General features: G+C 40.2%; 1 protein-coding gene and 1 long non-coding RNA gene across 4 annotated transcripts in view; one reads left to right on the top strand and one right to left on the bottom strand.

The window, feature by feature from the left end:
- noc (no ocelli) overlaps window positions 1-21,930 on the bottom strand; it is a 142,445-nt gene that overhangs the window by 1,873 nt on the left and 118,642 nt on the right. Inside the window, exon 1 of one of the 3 annotated variants that reach the window (XM_002057551.4) lies at window positions 306-854. The exons of the other annotated variants lie outside the window; for them this stretch is intronic. Coding sequence (XP_002057587.1) covers window positions 306-395 — 90 coding nt within the window. The 5' untranslated portion in view covers window positions 396-854. Of the gene's footprint in view, window positions 1-305; window positions 855-21,930 lie in introns of those variants that run through there. 3 annotated transcript variants of the gene reach the window in all.
- Window positions 6,156-21,175, top strand: LOC116651450 (uncharacterized). The gene is made up of 3 exons (XR_004304447.2): window positions 6,156-6,485; window positions 6,556-6,683; window positions 20,168-21,175. It is a non-coding gene; the product is annotated as an uncharacterized lncRNA (long non-coding RNA).

Raw genomic sequence — 21,930 nt, 5'->3', positions numbered from 1 at the left:
TATTCACACGTAGTTTAAGTCCATTTCTTAAATGAAATGTTTATGGTTCATTCGCCGAAAATTGCATTTCCTCAAATTATCTTAATGTCTTTTTAATTTAAGCTCTTTTGCATATAAAAAACCAAAAAAACAATTTTAGGCAGCAATGCAAACTTTTGGTGTCTGAATTTTTACCTATTCTGTATTTTTATGTTTTTTTCTTTTTTTTGTGTTTGGTAGATTTTCAATTTTTTTCTTTCTTTTTTTTTGAAGGCTGTTGTGCCATTTTTAAGTTTATTTTTCCATTTTTTTTTTTTGGTACTAACCGTTGTGGGCAATGGTGCCAGGTAATCCGGCTGCAAGTACTGGTTATTGCCGATGGTAACAACACCACCGCCACCTTCCAAGACAACCATTTTGGAGCTGCTTTGGCTTTTGTTTGTCGGGTAATCCACAGAAAATGCGACGGGTTATGCCCGAGCAGCTATACAAGAAATTGCAGCTGCTGGCTGTTGTTGTTGTTGTGTAGAGTAATCCAAAGGGGAATGCGACGGCAAAATTTGATTTGAAAATATTTGTGGGTTTTTTTTTTATGAATATTTATTAATAAAATGCACACTTTGAATTTCTTATTTATTTAAGAAATTGCTTGCGTTCACTGATTTGACAAATGGCCAACTGGCGTATGTTTCACTTTTGTTTTGGCTGTTCAAGCACTTTACACTCGACGTTGTCGCTGGCGAACGTTCTGACAGATACACAAATGCTGTTGTATGCGGTTGGTTGAATGTAGAGTTTACTTTTTGCTTGCTATTTCAGTTTTTCCGAACACGTCTGAACGCATCGAAGGCTAAACTCGAACTGAATTGAACAGAAGTGGCATTCGGAGACTTGCGATAGAGTGAAGCGAAATCACGCTCAGCTGTGTGCGCTCACCAGAGAGTCGTGCCGCTGGCTCTCTTGCGCTCAAAACCGGTAGCAGCGCTGCACACCGTTTCAGAGTGTTGGAAAAAAGAGAGAGGCATGTGTTGTGCGAGTGAGCTGCACTGTGTGTAATTTTCAAATATGGCGTACTTTTTGTCCAATCAAATCGCATGCGCCATGCAATGGAAGCCGTAAAGTGACCAAGCAGGTTTTTTTTTTTTTCAGTCAATCAGTCAGTCAGTCAGCTGCATGGACATTTGTGGCTCAGTGCCTCTTTGTAACACGGCAACACTCAATGCGAGAGCAACAGTTGAGCGTGAGAGCAGTGCTCTTTTTTCTTTGCCTGATTGGCGCTGTTCGCGGAAGTTTGCCTTTGACGCGCACATTAATTTTATCTTCACACATATGTCACGCGCATCTGGAGCTCACACTCAATCATGCTCTCCCACTCCAACCACGCTCTCGCTCTCCCTCTCAGTCGGCTGTCAACACCAGGCCATTCTACTACGCTCAGTCGCATTTTCTTCGCTGAGATTTGTTTCTCAGTCACTCAACACTTAACCACTCTTCTTTTTATGCCATCGCCTCGGCTCGCTCGTTTTAATGTCATATAAAAATTAATTTGTTTGCCGCTCTCCATCGCTCTTCCACAACATCCACTGCGACTGGCTCTTCTGCCCCTGCCCCAACGCCCGTGAACCGACAATAACTCTGACTCGGGCATTGTTTAGCGTTTTTCGATTAACTTCTGGGCTCTGTTCTGCGGTTTGTTTTCCACAAGAGCTTCTGTTTGTTGTTTAAGTGGAAATCGTTGTTTTGTCGTTGTGTCAAAGTTGTTCCAAACAATTTTTCACATGTTTTGTCCTCCTGTAATCGTATCATATACACATATGTATGTGTGCCTGTGTATGCCTTAATTAAGCCTCGCCATAAGAGCACGCCAGTTGCAAGGCGAGAGAGTTTTCTGTTCTGCATGTGCTGGCGTTGCCATATGATGCACTTTAGACTTTTTTAATAGTTTAATGGTTGCTTGAGTTCATTCGATTTTAATAATACAGCTCACTGAGTGCCTGCTGATGACTTTATTCATGCAGATCAAGCTCTAAATTAAATTTTTATTCAGCGCCTGTGAATTCAACCACAAACCAACCATTTGCATAAAAAATAGCTGACTCTCATTCTGCAGCAAACCACAAAATAATACAAAAAATAACAATTTCTTTGCACAACGAGTATTCGGGGCAGTCGGATGGCAACATCTCACCTTAAAGCAGGTACCTATTATCCTAACTATCAGCTGGAAATTGAGTTCCTTCAAGCTGCGTTGATAAAACCACAAATTAGTTTTTGTATGCATTTAATTTCTGATAAAATCACGTATACCTCGCATATTATGAACAAAGCTCTTACTTATACATAAAATCGGACTACATTATAAATTGAATTGCTTTCAAATTCTGAACTATGTTTGAGTAATATCACAATTATATTGCTCGAGCTCATTGGAGCTAAAACAATCCTGTCCTTATACCTTTACTTGCTAAACGAGCTGTTCATATTAAAATCTCATTAGTATATCATTATGGACAACATCTGCAAGGGTATTTAATCTGCGATATTCAAATGAAAGATATGTGTTAATATGCGAGATAAACATTTAAGCCTTTAGCTTAGAGCTGATTATTGGTATTTACGTAATGCAGATTCCTGGCTATTGGAACTGGAACTGGGACTGGGACTGGGATAAGCCAAAACAAGGGGCGGCCTGCAGGTAGGCTCTAGGCTCTAGGCTCTAGGCACTTGGCCAAGGCCAGGCCAAGCAGGGCCGGGCCGGATAACCTTCGCAGCAATTGATGGATTTATTAGGTAAAAGCGTGTTACCTCACGATACGGCTTAAACGTAATTTGCGGCTTTTGGGCCGGCCATCAAGGCGGACAAGGTGCTGGCAATTGCCAGTTTTCAGTTTGGCTCATTTGCGTTAAATGCCAAAATAAATATGCATTGTGCTCGGCACATAAGTAAGTACACACATAGGTATGTCGGAGCGAGTACGTACCAGCGTAAGTAATTCATATTTTTACGGCTACTTTGTCAGCGTCATAAATTTTCCGGGGCATGTGAATTATTTACTAGCAATGCGAACGCAAACGGCAAACGGCAAACGAGATGCTTCTGCCCGCAGATGGTTTGCGCGGAGGGGGCGGACGGGCGGACGGGCGGACGGGCGGATGGGGCTGGCATATAAATAACACAAAATATTATAAATTACACGCAGGGATGTAAAAACGCTGAGCAGAAGCGAAAAATTTGTAGCCGCGAAAACATTTATGTATATACATACATATATATGAAGAGAATATAAAAATGAGGCAGCCGCAGCAGCAGAGCACATAAAATTAACCACATATTTCTTCATTTTTATGGCATTTATTATCACAGAAATGTTTGTGTGATAAAAGCGAAGCAGCGCAAAAGGCGAACGATGAACGATGGGCAACGGAGATGGCAATGGCGCAAAAGGCAGTCATAAAAATGCAGCCATTTACCTTTTGATTTATGCACAACAACAACAACAGCAAGACCAAGGCGGGAAATGGGGGAGGTGGGGTTGCGGGCACGCATGTTGCCAACACCATCAAGAATAACAACTGCAAAACACGCTGCGCAAAATAATGCAATAAATTTGACATTATCTCCGGTTATATGAAGGTATACCCATCAAAAACTACGACCCAATACTTGTCAAGTGCGAGTAGTTTGGGGGCAGCAGCTCCTCTTTCTCTCTCTCTCCTGTCCTCTCTCCAAAAGGCATGCTGCAGCAGCTGCTGTGGCCAACTTGGTTAAGTGAACTACCAAGGTTAGTCGAAGCAAATAATCCGCTGATTCATAAAAAAGTACTTTCCGATTAGATCATTCATAGTACGATTATTGCATTCGTTTGATGTTGCCAACAATACAATAACTCACTTGTGGAGAGCCCAAAATCCCAGCCATTTAAAAAATTGAAAAACAAACTGCAATAAATTCAGCAGAGCGCGCATATTCGACTCGACTATGCACACACACATACGCACACCATCAATAACTCACATAAAAAATGTTCTCAAAAAGGGATACACATCCGGCATGCCCCCCGGGGCCGCCGGACCGAGAAGGGAGGGAAGCAGAGCTACCGAAAGACCGACTGTCGATAATTTATCGACAACAATTTATCTCGTAATAGTACGGACCGAAGAAAAATTGCCCCTGGCATTGGTGACATTGAAATTTTACGGTAATGTACGAAAAGGTTCTTTGGAATATGATTCGAAAATAACAAAAAGCGGGCACACTTTTCTATTCGCATTGTCATCCCTGTTCTCGATCCCCTGGAAATGCCAAATCTGGGTAGATTAATAAAGCAAATTAATGGATAAATTGTTGCTGCCAATGAACAAAAAACAATGCAATTTGTGGGTTACAAACAAATGTGACACGTGCACGAATCGCATAGACAAATTGACTATAAACATTTTATTGCCAATGGTATTATGGGGTATTAATTGATGGCAAAATAACGCAGCATGCGAAAGAAAAAGATTTTAGCGCCCAGCCAAAATCTTAATTATCTTTCTTTTCAACATGGATGACCCCTAGAACTTTACGCACAGAAAATAACCAATATTATTTTATAACTCGTACGGGCTTAACTCGTGCTTGCTTCTACATACACATAAATAGTCAAATAGCAAGTTTATTTAGTGTCCATTGAATTAGAATTACAATTAAAATTATAGAGAAATATATGTGTGATATATATGAGAGCTTCAATTTTAAGTTTCTAGCTCTTATAGTTCCAGAGATCGATCGATCGAAGGACCTTCGTTAATATTTAAGTCTTTCTTAAGGCAATCTTACAAACGGACCGACGAACGAACGGAAAAAGGACGGATGCTGATCAAGATATATATATATATATATATATATATATATATATATGTATGTATATTCATTATGAGGTCAGAGATGCTTCCTTCTGACCGTCACATGGATTTGCACAACCTGCAATACCCTATTTGACCCATTTTCAATGGTTACAGGGTGTATGGAACTGCCCAAAGCAAGAGCACATTTCAGCAACATATTACAAAAAGGATCCATCGAAATACTAGATATTATTTATTAACTGTTCAGCATTAAAGCCTGCCCATGAGCACGCATTAGGCTTTAAGGAAAGCCTGAGCACTGGAGCATTCACGGAGCTACAATAATTTTATGAATGACAACAAAATCAAAATAATGAAACTGCATTTCGAGTTTCAAATTAAAATCTGTAGAAACAACAAAGTCCTGTAGCGACAATTGCATATTCTTTTGTCCAAGAATCGCATTCAGCTGCGCAAATATTTATGGGCAAACATAAAAATGTTTACGACCTTCAAAATTTAACAACCGAAGCAGGTCCTCGGCGCAAAGGCAACCTCTGCGTCAACTCGGACTTGCAATACTGGCGCTTCCTACGCACACCGACTACATCAGTCATCCGTAAGGATCTCCCATGGCGATGCCTGTGTGAGTTGTGTCGGTAAAGAGCACATAAATTATGCTCTATACATCATGAATATCTATCGATGCTAGGCGTAGCCTTGCCCTGCTTGGGCCTAACAATTTTATGGCCCGGAATCCGGATAGTCGCATGTTTATTGATTTGCTTGACGGCGTCGCTAATTCTTGCCACAAAGGATTCTAAAATACTTTGTCACTCTCGATGGCATTGTGCAGAAACAACAACTGGCGAATGCGGTCAATCAAGGACTACATGGCTGGCAGGCTGCCCGAGAGAGGCAGGCTGACACAGAGGCGGGCAGGCATTGTCCTTGATTTATGGTACTCATTAATTTCGCTGCCACCAGAGTTGACACTTCTGCGTATGTCCATGTGCTGCATCTTCGGTTCACTCCCCTCCTGGCTGACACACACTCACTGACATTTTGACAAATAATTTTATTGACGGTCTGTGTTTGCTTTTTAATTGTCCTCCAAGTTCAGTTCAGCTCAGCTGCCTCACCGTCGCACGTGATAATTGCTCATTTTATGACGCATTTATCAAAGTCTCTTGAGGCAACATGCTGTCTCTCCCTCCCTCCCTCTCTCTCTATCTCTCTCTCTCGCCTCTCTCTCTGCAATTACCCTTCTTGTCGTCTGAGCGAGTCGAGTCGCCGCCTCGTCCTGGCCTTGTCACGCGTCATTTATTTGCCTGTTTTGCCGTGACAGTTGTTGATTGCGATTTCCACGGGCGGCTGTGTCGATTTTGTGTCTCTCAAATTAGTTTGGGAAATATTAGGCAGAAATAGTAAAATGTGAACAAAAATAACAACGTATTTACGTGAAATGTTACAAAAATTGCAATCTTTTGCAACTACCAATAATAAATAATTAATAATTAAAATAATTAACTTAGAAATATTGTTTTATCCCATTGAAAATGGGTAAAGAGCGTATACTGTCTTTGTGAAATGTATGTAACAGGCAGAAGGTAGTATCTCTGAGCCCATAAATATCATTTATTCTTCAATATTCGGGTCGATCCCCCATGGTAATGGTAATTGCGCCAAACAAGTCTTTTTCATCGATATAAGACGATATCAAAATACTTTTTTGAACATTTTCAGGAGCTTACAAAAGCTAAAGGATATTTGCTTGAATACCTGCCCCGTTATACCGAAAATTCAAAGCTCCAAGCAAAGCTCAGCTATTAGATACCCTGTACAAATTGGACGGCTTATCTTTGCAACGTACAGTACGTTTAATTTAATTACATATGTATTAGCTATATTGCATTTATTATCGTATATATCATTGAATACAAAATGAATTCTAACGAAATTTGGATTTACCATTTGAAAATTGAGCAAAGCAAAAATCAATTGCGGCCCTATAGAATTTAGCATATTTTACAGCGGCTCTGGTCCTACGTCGGATACATAATTTAGTACATATGTGAGCTATAGCTCGGCAAGGCGTCCCAGCAACCAAACTTAGAAGAACAAACTTCCGAGCCATAACAACTGCGTGGTACTTGAAAAAAAAAAGAAAAAAACATAATATGGAAGGAACCCAAGGAACACATGAACCCGCAGCAAGGCGGCACTTCTGCCTCTGTTCTTGTGCGCTCCGTTGAAATGACAGGCTGACAGCAGAATTCACACTTCATTTGAGGCACCTCACGCCTCGCTCGCGTTCTCTCATCCCGATGCCAGACGCATTCAAGATCCCAGTCCAAACCGGCCGAGTGCTAATGTTGCGCATAATAATTTTGTACTAAATTAAATAGTGCGTGGGTCGGTCTGTCCGGGATGTCCGTCTGTCTGTCTGTCTGTCTGTCTGTCAGTCTGTCTCTGTGTCTGTCTGCTGCTGTGTCAGTTCCTGGACAACATGTTGCTGCCTCCTGCTCGGCGGCATTGTTGATTCGCTTCTCAAGCACGCCGCGTCGGCGACGTCGACTCAGCCACTTGAACGTGAAAGGATATAATTTAGTTTTTATTGCACGTTGTTAGGGTTTTTGCTGTTTTTGATGTGCGCTGCACGGGTTGCCCGAGTAGTTTGGATAGTATGGATAAGTACGCATGCGAGTAAATATAAATACGAGGAGGACTCATCAGTTATGCATGGCATGTTTGTTTTTTAAAGGGTCCTTTACGACTCTACTGAACCCGGCACTCTACTCTCCATTCTCCCGTTCCGTTGGCCAGTGCTCATTCGCTTTTTGTGTTAATTTATTGATGTGCCGCTTATCGTCACGTGGACGAAGAAGAACGTATTTGCCTTAGACCCAGGCACCGTTTAGAGCCGGCTCTCTTTGATGTTTCATAAATCACAGCTGAATTTTTAATACCTCGCACTGTCTGTCGGTCGATGTTTTTACAACTAACTAAATTAAATGGCTTTTGTAGACGCATCTCGCAGCTTTCAATTGGATAAATGGTTAGGTTGAGAAGAATAACTGCCTTTTTTTTGCTTGAAGCTATAAAATATATTATTTTTGCCATAATCATGAAAAATCTCCTTTTCACTGTTTATTTTATTCCTTCTGAAGATAATCCTGGGAAAGAGTCTACGCCTTGTCATGTATTTTCCAAATTTTAAAGAAACAATCTAATTTTAGCTTAACAATTGGCAATTGGCAACTATATTAAAGTTAAATTTGATACAGTTCATCAAGAGTTGCAGTCTTTATAATTAAAACATTTAAACAAATATATGGTTTGGATTGGCGGTTCTCCAAACAAGTGGTTCCTTTAAAGTTTCGTTCACAGTAATAATTAATTGTTGTTTGGGGTTTGATGAAGAACTTTATATTCAAACGGTCTTAAATATTTGCCGGCTTACAATTGATTCACGTGCTTGACTTAATGCGAACATTAAAGGAAACTCTAAAAAATTGTTGTGCTTCTGGTATGAATTTGAAAAACTGACAGTCGACCTAAAGGCCATCACTTGAGAACTCGTGCCTGTGACTGGAAACTTTGCTGACTTCTGACTACCTAGAACTCAATTTAGTTTTCTGCAACAACAAGAAGAACGGCAAGAACGGCTGGAACAACACTGGAGGACACTTGAATGCAGCTCCAATTATAGAAAAACTGCCGGCAGCTCAGCTCAGCGATTCATAATGAAAACATTTAACCTGTCGTCAGCAACATCAGCACGAAAATCATTCCAGCATCATCATCACCATCAGCATATACGGGCAGCATCCATCCCCCTGGCCCAACGTTGGGCGGCACTCATAATCAACTTTAAATGTCAGGCAACGTCGAGAGCAATTTTGTGGTACCTTCTTCTCGTTTTCAATTATATGGCAGCGCTATGATCCTTCGAGGAAGTGGTTAGAGAGTCGACAACCAGCAAGCAGTAACCACTTGAGCAAAACAATTCAACAAAAACTTGAATTGACAGCCGCATCCCCAGTCGCAGACCCAGTCCCGGCCAGAGCTCGAAGTTTGAGTTGAGCTGAGTGTTTAATACACCTTTTCTTTTACGATGTGGTCGTGGTCGTGGTCGTGGACGCGGTCTTGGATCTGGACCCAGGCGCAGGCTCCTTGTTGTCATTAATGAGACGTCTTCTTCAGGCCGCGCAGTCATTTCCACTTCAAGTTGTCAAGCTATACAGCCCCTCGTCATATTTTAAATTTGTGGCAGCTTGTGTTTTCGACATTTCGGGCATTATGTCGCGCCTATTTTTCACCATTTGCTCACGCCGGGTTAAATGAACGACGTCGCTGTCGCCGTGGTCGTCTCCTCTCCTCTCCGCCGCCGCTGTCTCTTTGATCTCACGCTTCGCTTCTAATTTGATTATAAACGCACACCTCACACTCAAGACTACCGCGTCGCCGTCTTTCTCTTCTACGCGTCTTCATTTTCAGCCTGAATGGTTGGCAGCACTTCCACTCCATTCCACTTTACTCCACTCCACTCCACTCCACTCTACTTTACTTTACTCCACTCTACTCTACTCTACTCTAGTATATTCGATTCCCTTCTACGGGCTGATGACTACGCGCCGCGGCACACTCAATGACGCGTTGAAATTGCCATAAAAAAGGACATGAAGACATTGAGAGATAGAGAGAACGGGAGAGAGCCCCGTGAGTCTTGGCCCAGGGTTACGTGCTGACAGCATTTTAAATGAAATGAAAACGATGCTTTCACTTTACTCCAGCAAGAAGCGACCTTTGGAACGGGGCGTCATTTTGCTAAACTAAGCAGAAGTAATGTCACTGAACTACATGAACAGGTTTTAAGGGCAGCGTTTTGTGGACCGTATAAGTCTGTGAGGTGAGGCTAATGTGATAACTTGCTTAGGGGACTATTGATTCTGGCAATTGTCCTTAGACTAGACTTTGATAAACAGTTAAGAAGTTTATATATTCAAGCGCTTGTCATGACTGACCAACTGATTGGTCATTAACCCACAGCCCAGGCCAGAAGTGTTAAATGTAGTTATCATATGTGATAAAGGTGCACGCTCTGTCCGATTGGGCTCCAACTCAATTTCATTGAGCTTTGTTCAAATTTATTTTAGAGATGTTTTACACCTTTCGGAAAAACAACTCTATCTTGGTGTAAATTGGTGTCAAGGATTCGGTGGGTGAAGTTGCTGGTTCAAATGCATATTTTACATCTGGACTGGAACATATCTTATGGTTTAATAGACTTTGTAAACAGAATAGTTAGAAACACAGCAGCCGACACTAGAGTAGACATTGGCTTGGTCTCATTTTTCTCACACTTCTTCATAACCCTAAAATATCACTGGTTAATTAGCAATTCCATTTTAGGGAGCGAATGTAACACATTTGAAAAGGGAGACCCCGTCTGTCACAATTTGTTGGAAAAGGGGTAATTTTCGCTCTCGGCGAAGGAGACTAGCACAATCGCCACAAGAAACTTTTGAAAGTCTCGAATTACGTACAAATTTCGAATATTTGGCTGTTTTGTGTGTAATCAGTCAATTTCAAATAAAAAACACAGAAAAGGGTCGGACTTCCTGTTATCGTTGCGCCCAGTTGAAAAATAATGCGCCCTACAGCTAAATGTCGTTCTGTGTTCTTACACACACAGCTTGTTTTCCGCATGGCAACCCTGAGTCACAGGTTAACAAAAATTTGGTAATTGCATATTCTTAGTTTTCATTTAAGATTAAACGCTTTTCACTTTATCAATATAAATATAAATACCAACAGAATTGATGCCGTAAATACATTTCTAGTAGAAACAAGGCAGATTTTCTCATGTGCTTGGTTTTTCGACAATATATTAGCTATAGCTATAGTTAAACATATGTGATCAGTTTCGCATTGCTTAGCTTAATAAGTTTATTAAATAGTTAGTCCTGGTTGACTTACTAAACACAAATTCATTGAAAGCAATCCACAACCGGAAAATGGAAGAACCTTATTAAAAGGTAAAATACAAAAAAAAAAGTCCAGGCAATGCAAGCTAATAGTATGTAATATAATGTTGAAAAGTCTTACTAAAAATAAATGGAACGCTTAATAAATTGATGGGCTCCGATTACTAATTTCAAAATCAGTTTTTTTTTTTTTTTTTTGTCTAAATAAACACGATTCATAGCCGGCCATATGGCTGGGGCATATAACAAATAGATAAGCTGTCTGCGTTTGCTTGGCTTCTGAACCATAAATTTCTCTTTAACCAGTTAGGAAAAATATCATAAAATACAAAATGAAGAACGCACGACATGTCTCGGACGCTGTGAAATTTATGTGACAATTTTGTGCAGAATAAATGGCCGGACACACGGAAGTAGAACCAGAACCAAAACCAGAACCAGAACCAGGATCACCACGAAGAAGGACGTTGTTTTTGTGAGTGTCCGAACATTGTTTGCTCTCTTCTTTTTGTTTCCTAAAAATTAGTTCGGTTAAAAGGCACGCACACGGTCCAAAAAGTAGTGTCTGAGAGCCGGTCCGGTGATGGCCATCCACTCCGCAATGCCCACAAAGTGGGTGCCCACTAAAACTAACAAACTAACCTGCATACGGAATAGATGGGTTGGGCAGGGGGGCGGTTCGGCGTGTGGCTTGGGGCAACTTCAGCACTTGGTCGTTGTCGGTCATGTTGCATAAATCTCATTTGGGCTTTATTTACTCTCAAAATGTTCCCGTTCAGATTGCTATTGTCGTTGTTGTTGTTGGGGCTACTCTGGCAAATAAATTCATTTAGTGGCATTTAGTGCCCCCGTTCACCTTATTGTTCGGGGTCGTCGCAAGCGTCGCCGGCTGCTCCTCTGGCCAGGACTCGTCGTTGGCTGTGAGCGCTGTGTGCATTTTATGGCAGTTTCTGCGCTTTTGTGGCCAAACATGAAGTGAAAATTACACATACACGCACACAAACACACATGTGGGAAATGTGGCGCAATTGTTTTGCCCGGATAGTGAGGGGATATGTGCGTGTGGGTGTGCGTGTGGGTGTGTGTGTGTGTGTGTGTGGTGTGTGTGTGGGGTGTGTGGGATATATGTGGCGGGATTTGGCTTTAGTCGGCAGTTAATTTTCATATTTTCTAGCCACACACGCCCCGTGCTCTCCTCTTCAGACAACAGTCAACGCTGTGTGGACATTTTGTCGTAAATAAATATAACAATTTATTTAGATTGCAATGACAGGCGGATGCTATTAAAAGCGCAATTTATGTGTCCTTCTGGGGGAGTGATGTCCTAGCGAGAGCTGCAGGGATGAACTTTATGATGTTGCAAACCAGATGCATTGGGGTCCGCTGGAACTTATGTTCCATTGGGATAAGTGCCGTAAAATGTGAAACGAAATCTACTGAGATACAACAAATTTATATGGTCTAAAATATTTAAAATATGTGCATAAATAAATAAAGCAGACTTAAGCCAATTGATAAATGCTAAAAATGTTTGAGAGCTTTAAAAATACCTTGGAATTTTTAACTACATTTGTTTTATGGTCTTAGACTATCAGCACTATTTTAAAAATTAGACAAGCATTCGATTGTGGGATGAACATAAAACCATATATAATGGAATTCAAAAACTAATGTCACAAAACAAATATTTATCACTTTTCATTTGTTTTGATTTTATTATCAAAGCTCTCATATTAATGTTTGAAGTTGGCTTGAATTTTGCGAACTATTTTAGTACCTATTTAACTCTTTGCATTATTTATTTTAGTACGGCGAGAATGGAGCTGTTGCTTGTTTAATTATTGTTTAATTATTACTTTATCTAAATTGATATAAGTAGATGTTGAAAATAACACCAGTCTGACAGAAGCGAATTTACACGAAGTTGCTTTGGAAAATGCTGATAATAAATTGATAATAAATTATGCGGCTGAAAATATTTTCCTTCGTACTAGAAAACGAAATTTGTCTTTTATTATGTAGAGTAATCAAATCAAATTAAATTTTTGATGTAGATTTTTTGAGAATTTTAATCGATATTATATGATTATATACTTTAGGTCTATGTTCTTGTTGATAAGATTTGGTTGGAGTGAAAATCTATTAGACAACTGCATATGCACTTTTTATGCACTTAATGTTAAATGAACTAGAAGTTTTGAGCGTAATATAAAAGATTACTAAGAAGTGCTTAGGCAAAAAATATGTTCTGCAATTACAAGAGGAAATACTGTTTGTGCATTATAAAAACACAATCAAATGAATGTGAAAAAGAAAGCTGGTAAAAATCTGTTTCATCATGATTTTTACGATTATTACTTTTATTTTTGCCAGGAAAATTGCGAAATTTACGAGCGTTCAAGTAAATTTTAATGTGCTGTAAACGGCAAAGACCCACAAAATGAAGAAAAATGTGCGATAAAACATGAAAAAAAACATTTTCATATCCGTATATGCATTATTTAGGCTGGCCCACAAAGCAAAAACACACACACACACGTAACCATGTATAAATCAACTGTGAACATTTTGTGGCATAAAGTTAAAATTGGTACCCTCCCAGCCCGAGACAAGAGCCAAGACCAATGGTCAAGCTGCCCCGAAATTTGTAGAAAATATGTCAAAAATATGCAAATGCTGCCCGAATGCTTTTTGCCATGCCACATGGTGTGTGAGATAGTCTTGTTGTTGGTGCTGCTGAGAAAACATCTCTTAAGGTCTAAGAATTTGTCGCATGATGCCTTGTCGTACCATTAAAATGCAAATTAATGGTCAGTTAAACTGTCAGGCTCGTCTAACGTTCGCTTTTTGGTGGTGTTTCCGACGGAACCGACTGAACCAACTGAACTGAACGGCAGCCGTCAGTCCGGCCGTCGTCCATCACATTCTGTGGTGTTAATTTGCTGTTAAATCTGGCTGCCCGGCAGCTGTAATTAATTGCCTGTGTTTAATTTGGGTTAATTTTATTTATGGGCGCTCGTCATTTACATTTATAAAGTGACCCAACGAACAACAAGCCAGCCACTGGCTTGTTCGCATCCAGCAAATGCAATCATAAAATGTCATGCCACAGGTTCAGCTGTTCAGTGCGGAGCGGGGCTCAGCCCCTACGCAAAACTGGCGAAACGACTTTTACTAGTCTTTTGTGGCACTGAACAGTTGCAAGTGACGCAGCAACTGACAGGACACTTTTGACAGCACAGACAGCAAGGACTAAGCTTCTGCTAATGTCAACAGCAAACACTGAAAACTGTACAAAACACCAGAGTCCAAATTCAGTTGAGCTGTTGACGAACTTTTAATGCTCTTCGAAGTCCTTCGATTGGTTCTCTTCCTTATTAAGAGTGTTTATTTTTAGTACAATAAACTTATTGCTTAGCAAGTAAGGATATAATACGATTGTTTAAGTATTTAACTTTGCTTTGGATATCCTAGATAGTAGTATGGACACACGACGCCTAAAAAGATTACACGTACTGGATCTTCCACACATAAATAGGAATAAGGTGTCAAGCACTATTTATACTAAATAATACAGACATAAATATAATCCAGCAGTAAGACAAGCCGCATAGATTATCTAATGGACCCTTCGGTTCTCAGAGCACAATAGCAAGGAGAGAGGAAAGTGGAAACAAAAGACAGCAAGAAGCAACAGTGACAGTGGCACTGGCAGCTCCCTGACACTGACAGTTGTCAACTGCTGTTGTTTCTTGGTTTATTCTTTTGATTCCCCGCTCTATTCTTTTGCCGGTGGTTGTATTGCTTGCTGCTGCTGCTGCTGTTTCTGACGGTTTCTTTTTTTTTTTTGTCACATTTTTAAAAATTGCTATCTTGATTTTTCATTAATGTGCGCATTGTTTTCGCAGTCTCTTACTCAGAGACATTTGACATTTGCGGCATTATTCTAGATTACTCAGATATCATAAAAAGAATATAAATTCACACATTCAAAAGACTGCAGTCAATAATATTACGTGTGTCGAGTCTAAGCAGCCCCTCCTAATCGCTGATATATGTTTTAAGAACCAATTTGTGTGCTACTATTACACTCTAATAAAATCTATTACTTGGGCTGTAATACATGAAAACAAAATGTAATCAGTATAAATGATTGTAAAATGGACGATCAGGATAGATAAGCTAGACTTAATACTCAAATACTAATGTGAACTTGTTCTATTCCCATTCTTAGATCGAAATAACACACTTATTTTGTATAGAAAGGTATAGTAATTCGATTTAAGCTCCGAATAGGTAATGCATTATAGTTTATCAGTTTTTCCAACCTCGAACCCGTTTCAGACATTTTGTTGTTTCAATTTACACGTACGATAAGCATCAACCATTGTAAAGTGACGATGGATGCTCTGCAAAGCTTCGGAGCCGCACACAACTGACTTCTTTTGAATAACGAATAGGGCAGCCTAATGACCCTACATCTGGAAACATGGCCACCATAATACTTTGTATGTAAATTTCGCAAATAAAACAATTTCTTTTAATGAGCCACGAGCACTCAAGAAGCAGCCGCGAGACCTGAACTATCACATAAAGTAACAAAATGAATAAGGCCCCGACATGATGGGCCCCTATCACTGATACGTTCACTTCCAGTGGAAGCGCGGAAGTAATTGAGTTAAATATGCACAAGATGACAGCATTAATTATGCCCCGACCGAGGGGGGAGAGGAGAGACAAAAGCCAGATAAAAAGAGTTGAATGCGGTTTTCGGTTAAGGCAAAGCATACGCTGATGTACGTAAAGAATGCAACGAAAACATTAAAGAACCCACTCCAATAAAAGGCTTATAAATAAGTCAGCGGAACTCCACATATCAACATCATGGGAACTGACAACTGGTAAACGGCAACCGGCAACCGGCAACTGGCAACCGGCAACTGAGAACTGGCCCGCACTTAAACTTGCACCTCACAAGGGTTGTTCGAGCACTCTCTGATAAGTACCCAAGCCCAAACGCAACAAATTTGATAATGAACTATGAAATTTGGGTACTGAAAAAGTCTACCCTTTGGAATTATTTAGCCGCTTTTCACAACTGACAGACGCAGAATTTATTTGCTGTCATAAATATTAAAATAACAATTAATGTCGTTTACCCAACGGGTATGCAGGACTAACAAGAGTCTCGAAGATGGGTCATGTGCAAACTCAACGGCTGTTCAATAAATAATTCTTCATCTTTTAACTTTCATATGTCGTTATCAAGGACTAATGAAACACCGTTATTTAGCAGACTATACACAAAATTAATTTGCTACCTAAAATTTAAGCCATCCTAAGAATTCCTTGCAAATACATATTTGGGCCCAAGGTCCGTTTGACTATAATTATTGGTTACACTTACTAAATACTTACTAATGTCCCAATTCATTGACTAATTGCTTGGAAGCTGACATTTTTAACGTAGTTTTCTTATTTAAGAAAAGTGCACGTCAAAGTTGAATTGATAAAACCATCTTAAACCAATTGCAAGGATCTTTGTGAAAGTCCGTTACAGACGTTTCTTAATCTTTAAGGGACTTCCACACATATATCGATTGATTCTTCTATGAAATTTATTTCATATTTCATCAACAATAAGGCAAAGAGTCTCTTGTGAGACCGCACTTGAATTAAAACTTTCACATCGATGTCTTAGCCAATTTATCACCATAAACGCAGCCATTTATTTGATTTAAGCAATTTGTAAAATTTTAATGTGCTTTAGAATGAAATAAATCTCCGACTGTGAATTGAGAGGCTGATGTTGGGCCGAGGATGGCGCATGAGCGAAACGGGGGCACGTCCAGTGAAATAAATTAGGCACAGCTGTGCGGCAAATGGATGCGGGAGCGCTAGACGAAGCCTCTCCCGAGCGGACGTGTGCCTAATTTGGGAATGCGTGCTGAGGGGGCGAACATTGGGACAACATAACCATAAATAAATAAGACAAATAAAGTGTCTTGACACGGAAGTTTAGCACAGCACAGAGAATCGAATAAACTTCAATGCCTCCTCAATTGATCCGGCCACACACAGTTCAATTGCAGGGCACGACCCCAAAACTGGGGTGATGGCTGTGGATCGGGAATATTTCTGTGCCGTGCACTTGTTACTGTCAATTGCCATTTAGTTGTTGTGATTTGTGGGGGCCATGCAGAATATCAAATACAAATTGACAGCTGACACGTTACCGTCCTAGTCTCTAACATTCACTCCCTGCTTCAAGAGTTCTCCTTCCGCTCAATTTAAGTTAAGTAACTGACGTCATGCATTCCCCAAGTTTTTAGCAGGTGTTGAGAGTGCTTCCGACTTGCATTGCCATGATTTTCACTTATGTATACCCGCGCTCTAAACTCAACTTGTCGAACGACGTTGTCCGCAAGTAGTTCCTTCCGTTTCCATTAGTTGCCGTTGCCGTTGCCATCGTTGTTGTTCTTGGTGTTGTTAATGTTGTTGTTGTGGTTGCAAGTACTGTGGCTGCTACCATTGCTGTTGGTGCCAGCATTGCTGTTGTCATTGGCCCCAGACACGACACATTGAATGGCACCGAAACCAATTAATTTGTATGAATTGTGAGAGCTCTACATTATTCTGAACTGATTAGTTATGCAGCATGGCAGTAAACTCGTATTCAAATAAGCGCGAAAATAAATGAAAGGCAATGCCGACACCGTGCTGAATAAATAAGACCAAAAATTGAGTTACCAAAGTTCTCGAAGCTTAGATACTCTGTCAACTATGTAAATAATATATGTATTTATATTAAATTTATTATAATTTTATGCTGTGTCCCTTATTAACTAAACATAATAAACATTTCGCATCTACAACAAGGGATTTGACCCTGGATCTTTAATATTTAATCATTGTAAACTTTTTGAGGTCCACAAAGAAAACTTGTTGTTTATATCAATCAGCAGTCAATGAAATAAACATCGTCGCAGTCTTTTATAACAATTCGTTACTATGATATAAGGAACTGCCTTAAGATAGTGCTTAGATGGTAACAAGTTTCATGTACAATTCGGAGTACCCTTTCGCAGAAAGTGCATGGAAAATGACAAGCGCAGAAAAATTATGACTGTCGACCATTTTTGCATATGACTGTGTATAATTTCACAATTAATTATGAAATATGCCATATAAAAAATAACCATAAAGAAAAAGAGTGAGCAAAAAAAGAAAACTAAGCCAAGCAAGCAACAAGCATGAGGTTGGGGGGAGGGGAAATAAATGGGCACTACAAATTGTGCACTGCAGTCCGGGATCGGGAAAGAGAACGGGAACGGAAACGGGAACGGGTATAAGACCGGGGCCGGGACCTGGCCGGAGAGCTCTGTATAACTATGACTAAACAAAACGATACGAAATGACACGCTGTCAACGTGGTTGGGCCTACTGCTGGCCAAGTTGCTGAGTTGGTAGTTGGCAGTTGGCAGTTGGTAGTCGCCAAATTACAATAATAATAACAATAATAATGAAACAGTAGCAGCCACACGACAATGCGACAAAGTGGTAGTCTCAGTTCCAGTCCCGACCCGGTTGCGAGCGTGTTTAGAGTTATGCCATTGTTGGGCCTACACCGAACGAGTCAAACGACGATTAACGCTTGGCTGATTGCTGCTGCCGGGGCTCGAAGTGCTCGAAAAGCGCTGGTCATAAATTATATAATGAAATGAAAAATGTCTGCCAAAGGGGGGTTTTTTTTTTCATTGGGTCAGAGCCTGGAGGTCGGAACGGTTCGATTCAATTCGGTTTGGGTTAGTGTGGTTTGGTTTAGTTTGGTCTGTTTCTGTCGCTGTCTCGGCCGTTCCGTTGGTTACCAGTTTGGGCCGACTAGCTCTATGAGTTCACAGTTTTGCAGTAGGTCTTGCGTTTGGTTAACTTCCCGCCTCCCGCTTCCCACCACTGACTCCGACTTTGCCACCAATTCCAGATCCGACAGCGATGCATGGCATGCAATGCGTCATGAAGGTGGCCACTTTGGTAGTTGAAGTTGGGCTCGTATTATTAACTAGTTAGCAACATGCAAAGCCAAATGGTTGCGCTTTGGCAAACTGGTTGCCAGTTAGGAGTCACAAGTCGTACATCATCATCATCATAGTTGGACCCGGGGCTGGTTCATATGTCGCCCATTGCATGTCGCCAGGCATTTATGATTAACTGCGCTACATATTAACATTATCGTGCGACTTCACCTGGGCTTTCAATGGCCTATTCTGCAGACAGTTTGTATGCTAATTTGCGAGTACCCGTATTCACACTCGCACTCACACTCACACTCACACTGACTGAATGCTTTATTTAACTGTTATTTTAATTTATGGCAATTTTATGCGAGTGCGCAGCAATGCTGAAGTTGCTCGGCTCTCAAATCCGACCACATAATAATAAAAGCGGAAACTATTGTATTAAGTGTTTGATTTATGTTTTTAGTCAATTGTTTTATTTATGAGCTTGCATTGCGCATTGTTCCGACTGCCTTTGTGGCAACCAGTTTAGGGAAGTGAACTTCGCTCCGGGGTCGCAAGCTAACAATTGAAGTTTATTTGTTTGCTCCCAACAGTGTAGAGAATTATTCTACGAGATTCTAGCTCAGCAAATATTCACGGAATGGGTAACAAATACGCTAGATTAAAAAGGGAAATGCCATATATATATCTTACAAGTACATAAAAAAGCAGATAAATCGGCTTTGGGACGAGGCACACCTTTTGCAAACAGACAACTGTCACATAAAAATATTTTAATCACTGCGACTTACTGCGACTTAAATAATATATGCGAAATAAATTATAAATTTATATCTGGTCATAAATTCAGTATGATATACGGTACACAAATGCATGAATTTGCCCTAATATCAAAAATTAGAGGAAATCTTTTCAGAGTGGGGTTTCAAGAATCTTTAATAATTATTGTTACGAAATTTGATGTATATAAACTACTTTGATCAAGCATCCCAATCCATTTTTCCATATAATTTATTTAAAAATTGAAAAGAATTTCCTATAATTGGTTATTTCTTGCTGTGTGACATTCACCAAATATGGAAATGCTATTCCTGTTTCTCAGACAACAAAGAACAGCTGCATTTTAAAATAATATAATTTTCAATTTATTGCAAGAAGCACACTATTTACTTTCTTGGTCATCATCATTCATCATTCTAGACAAGCCCAGGCAATTTTCTCACACTTTAAATTGACACATCATAGCGAGAAAATGAGCCCAAAAAGTCTGATAAATTAGATCCTGATGACTAAACATAAGTACTCCTGCACTTAGCCAAACTCACGATATTACTTGTTGTTTTCTTTTAGCTTACCAATATAATGACCAAAGTCGACATAGAGAACTGCGACTAGGGATCTACTGGAGAACTGAAACTGAAAATGGAAATGGAAACCAATCGGTCATTGTCAAGGCGAGTTGCACGCACGCACATTTCATCAATTAATTATACAAGTTTAGGATGAAAAATAAAAGAATATACTCACATAAGCCCAACCAGCCAATGAGCTTGCACAAAATATGAGAATATGGCAAAATATGAATATGTCTATTTATTTGTTTGTTTGTATGTGGCAACGTCATCAAAGTAATCATCCTGGGACTCTGACGAGCGACTGTCAGTTAAAGTGAGAGAGCAACAGCGACGAGTCCAAATGATTGCCTCCATGACGTGGCAGCTCTCTACCCCAGCCAACATCAGCGACATCATTTATCATCAACCTGCCTGTCAGTCAAGTCACTCGGTACAAAAAATTACCGCCCCCCCATCGAAGGAAGGAACGGACGCCAGCGCAGGACTAAGGACTGCGGACTCTGATGACTTGCCTGCTGCAGTGTGTTATCCTTGGGTGTGCTGTCAAAAAATTATTATGCCTATTAATTTTACCCATGCGGGCGTCGCCCCTTTATCCAGTTCTCTGTGTTGGTGGTAAATTACACAACAAAAAATTATGTTTGGCTTTTGCCAGCGCCAAATGGGCGTGCCTGTCTCCCTCTCTCTCTCTCTCTTACTCTCTCTCTTCTTCTCTCTGTCGCCGCTTAAGACTTATTTCGCCTCATTCATTTGGCAGTAATTTATCCTGTCATGCTGTCATTATGACAAACAAAAAAAAATAAATAATCGCTTAAAGCTGGGGAAAAAATTATTTATTGAAAATGATTATGCAAGGGGACTCTGCGAAGGTTCTGTAACGAGTGCTGGGACTTGTGGGTGGTTGGGTTTTTTGTTAATGATTCGATGACGCCTTGGACCTGACACATCGATCAAAAATCATTATGACTTATTTGGGTTGTGTGGATAAGAAAATATGGCGAAAGATTACACTCTAAAAAATTGTTTGGTAAAAATAAAAACAAATGATTTGGAAAAATGTTTACAAATGTATATATATATATTTCAGTCATGTCTAGGTTGTAAGTCTGATACTTTCGACTGGATTTTTGGTAGCTAACACTCACATAGGTAAGTTTACAGGGTATATGTGCTCGTGTAATATAAACACAAGTATTTCAGCTGCGTTGGACATGCAGCTATCGTTTCAATGTTTTCAATAACTAATCAATCTTAAGTTTGACTTGATGTCTGCGCTGCACGCGATGACTTATTTCGGGTAGTGTTTTTCGCAGCCAGAACAGCAAGAAAAACAGCAAAACTTTTTCAGAACTCGCTCTGTAATCGACAACAGTAAAGCAAGTGCCAACTTTTTTGCTGGCTCACATCAATCAGCCTGGGGTGGAAACGTAAGCTCACGTCACTCAGCCAGACAGTCCTTCAACCAGCGAATTGGCGGGGTAAAGATGGAGGCGGAGACAGGGAGAGCAACAGAAGGATAAAGTTGGGCAAGGGGGTTGAACTTTTGGTGTTGACAGCCGGAATACAAAATGCGGGCGAAATATGTCGATACGAATCAAGCGAAAACTCGACTCATTTTCACGTTACCCCAGCCATAATGAATGAAAGAATTGGTTGGAAAAAATGAAAAATTCGACTGCCAGGTCGAAGAGCTCAATTCTCTAGCCGGGCCTTGAGCTGAACTATAAATGCTAGACAATAAATAACCACAACTTAAGC

This window comes from Drosophila virilis, chromosome 4, assembly GCF_030788295.1.
Source record: "Drosophila virilis strain 15010-1051.87 chromosome 4, Dvir_AGI_RSII-ME, whole genome shotgun sequence".
Classification (NCBI taxonomy): Eukaryota; Metazoa; Arthropoda; class Insecta; order Diptera; family Drosophilidae; genus Drosophila; species Drosophila virilis.
This window is presented reverse-complemented; position numbering and strand designations above follow the sequence as displayed.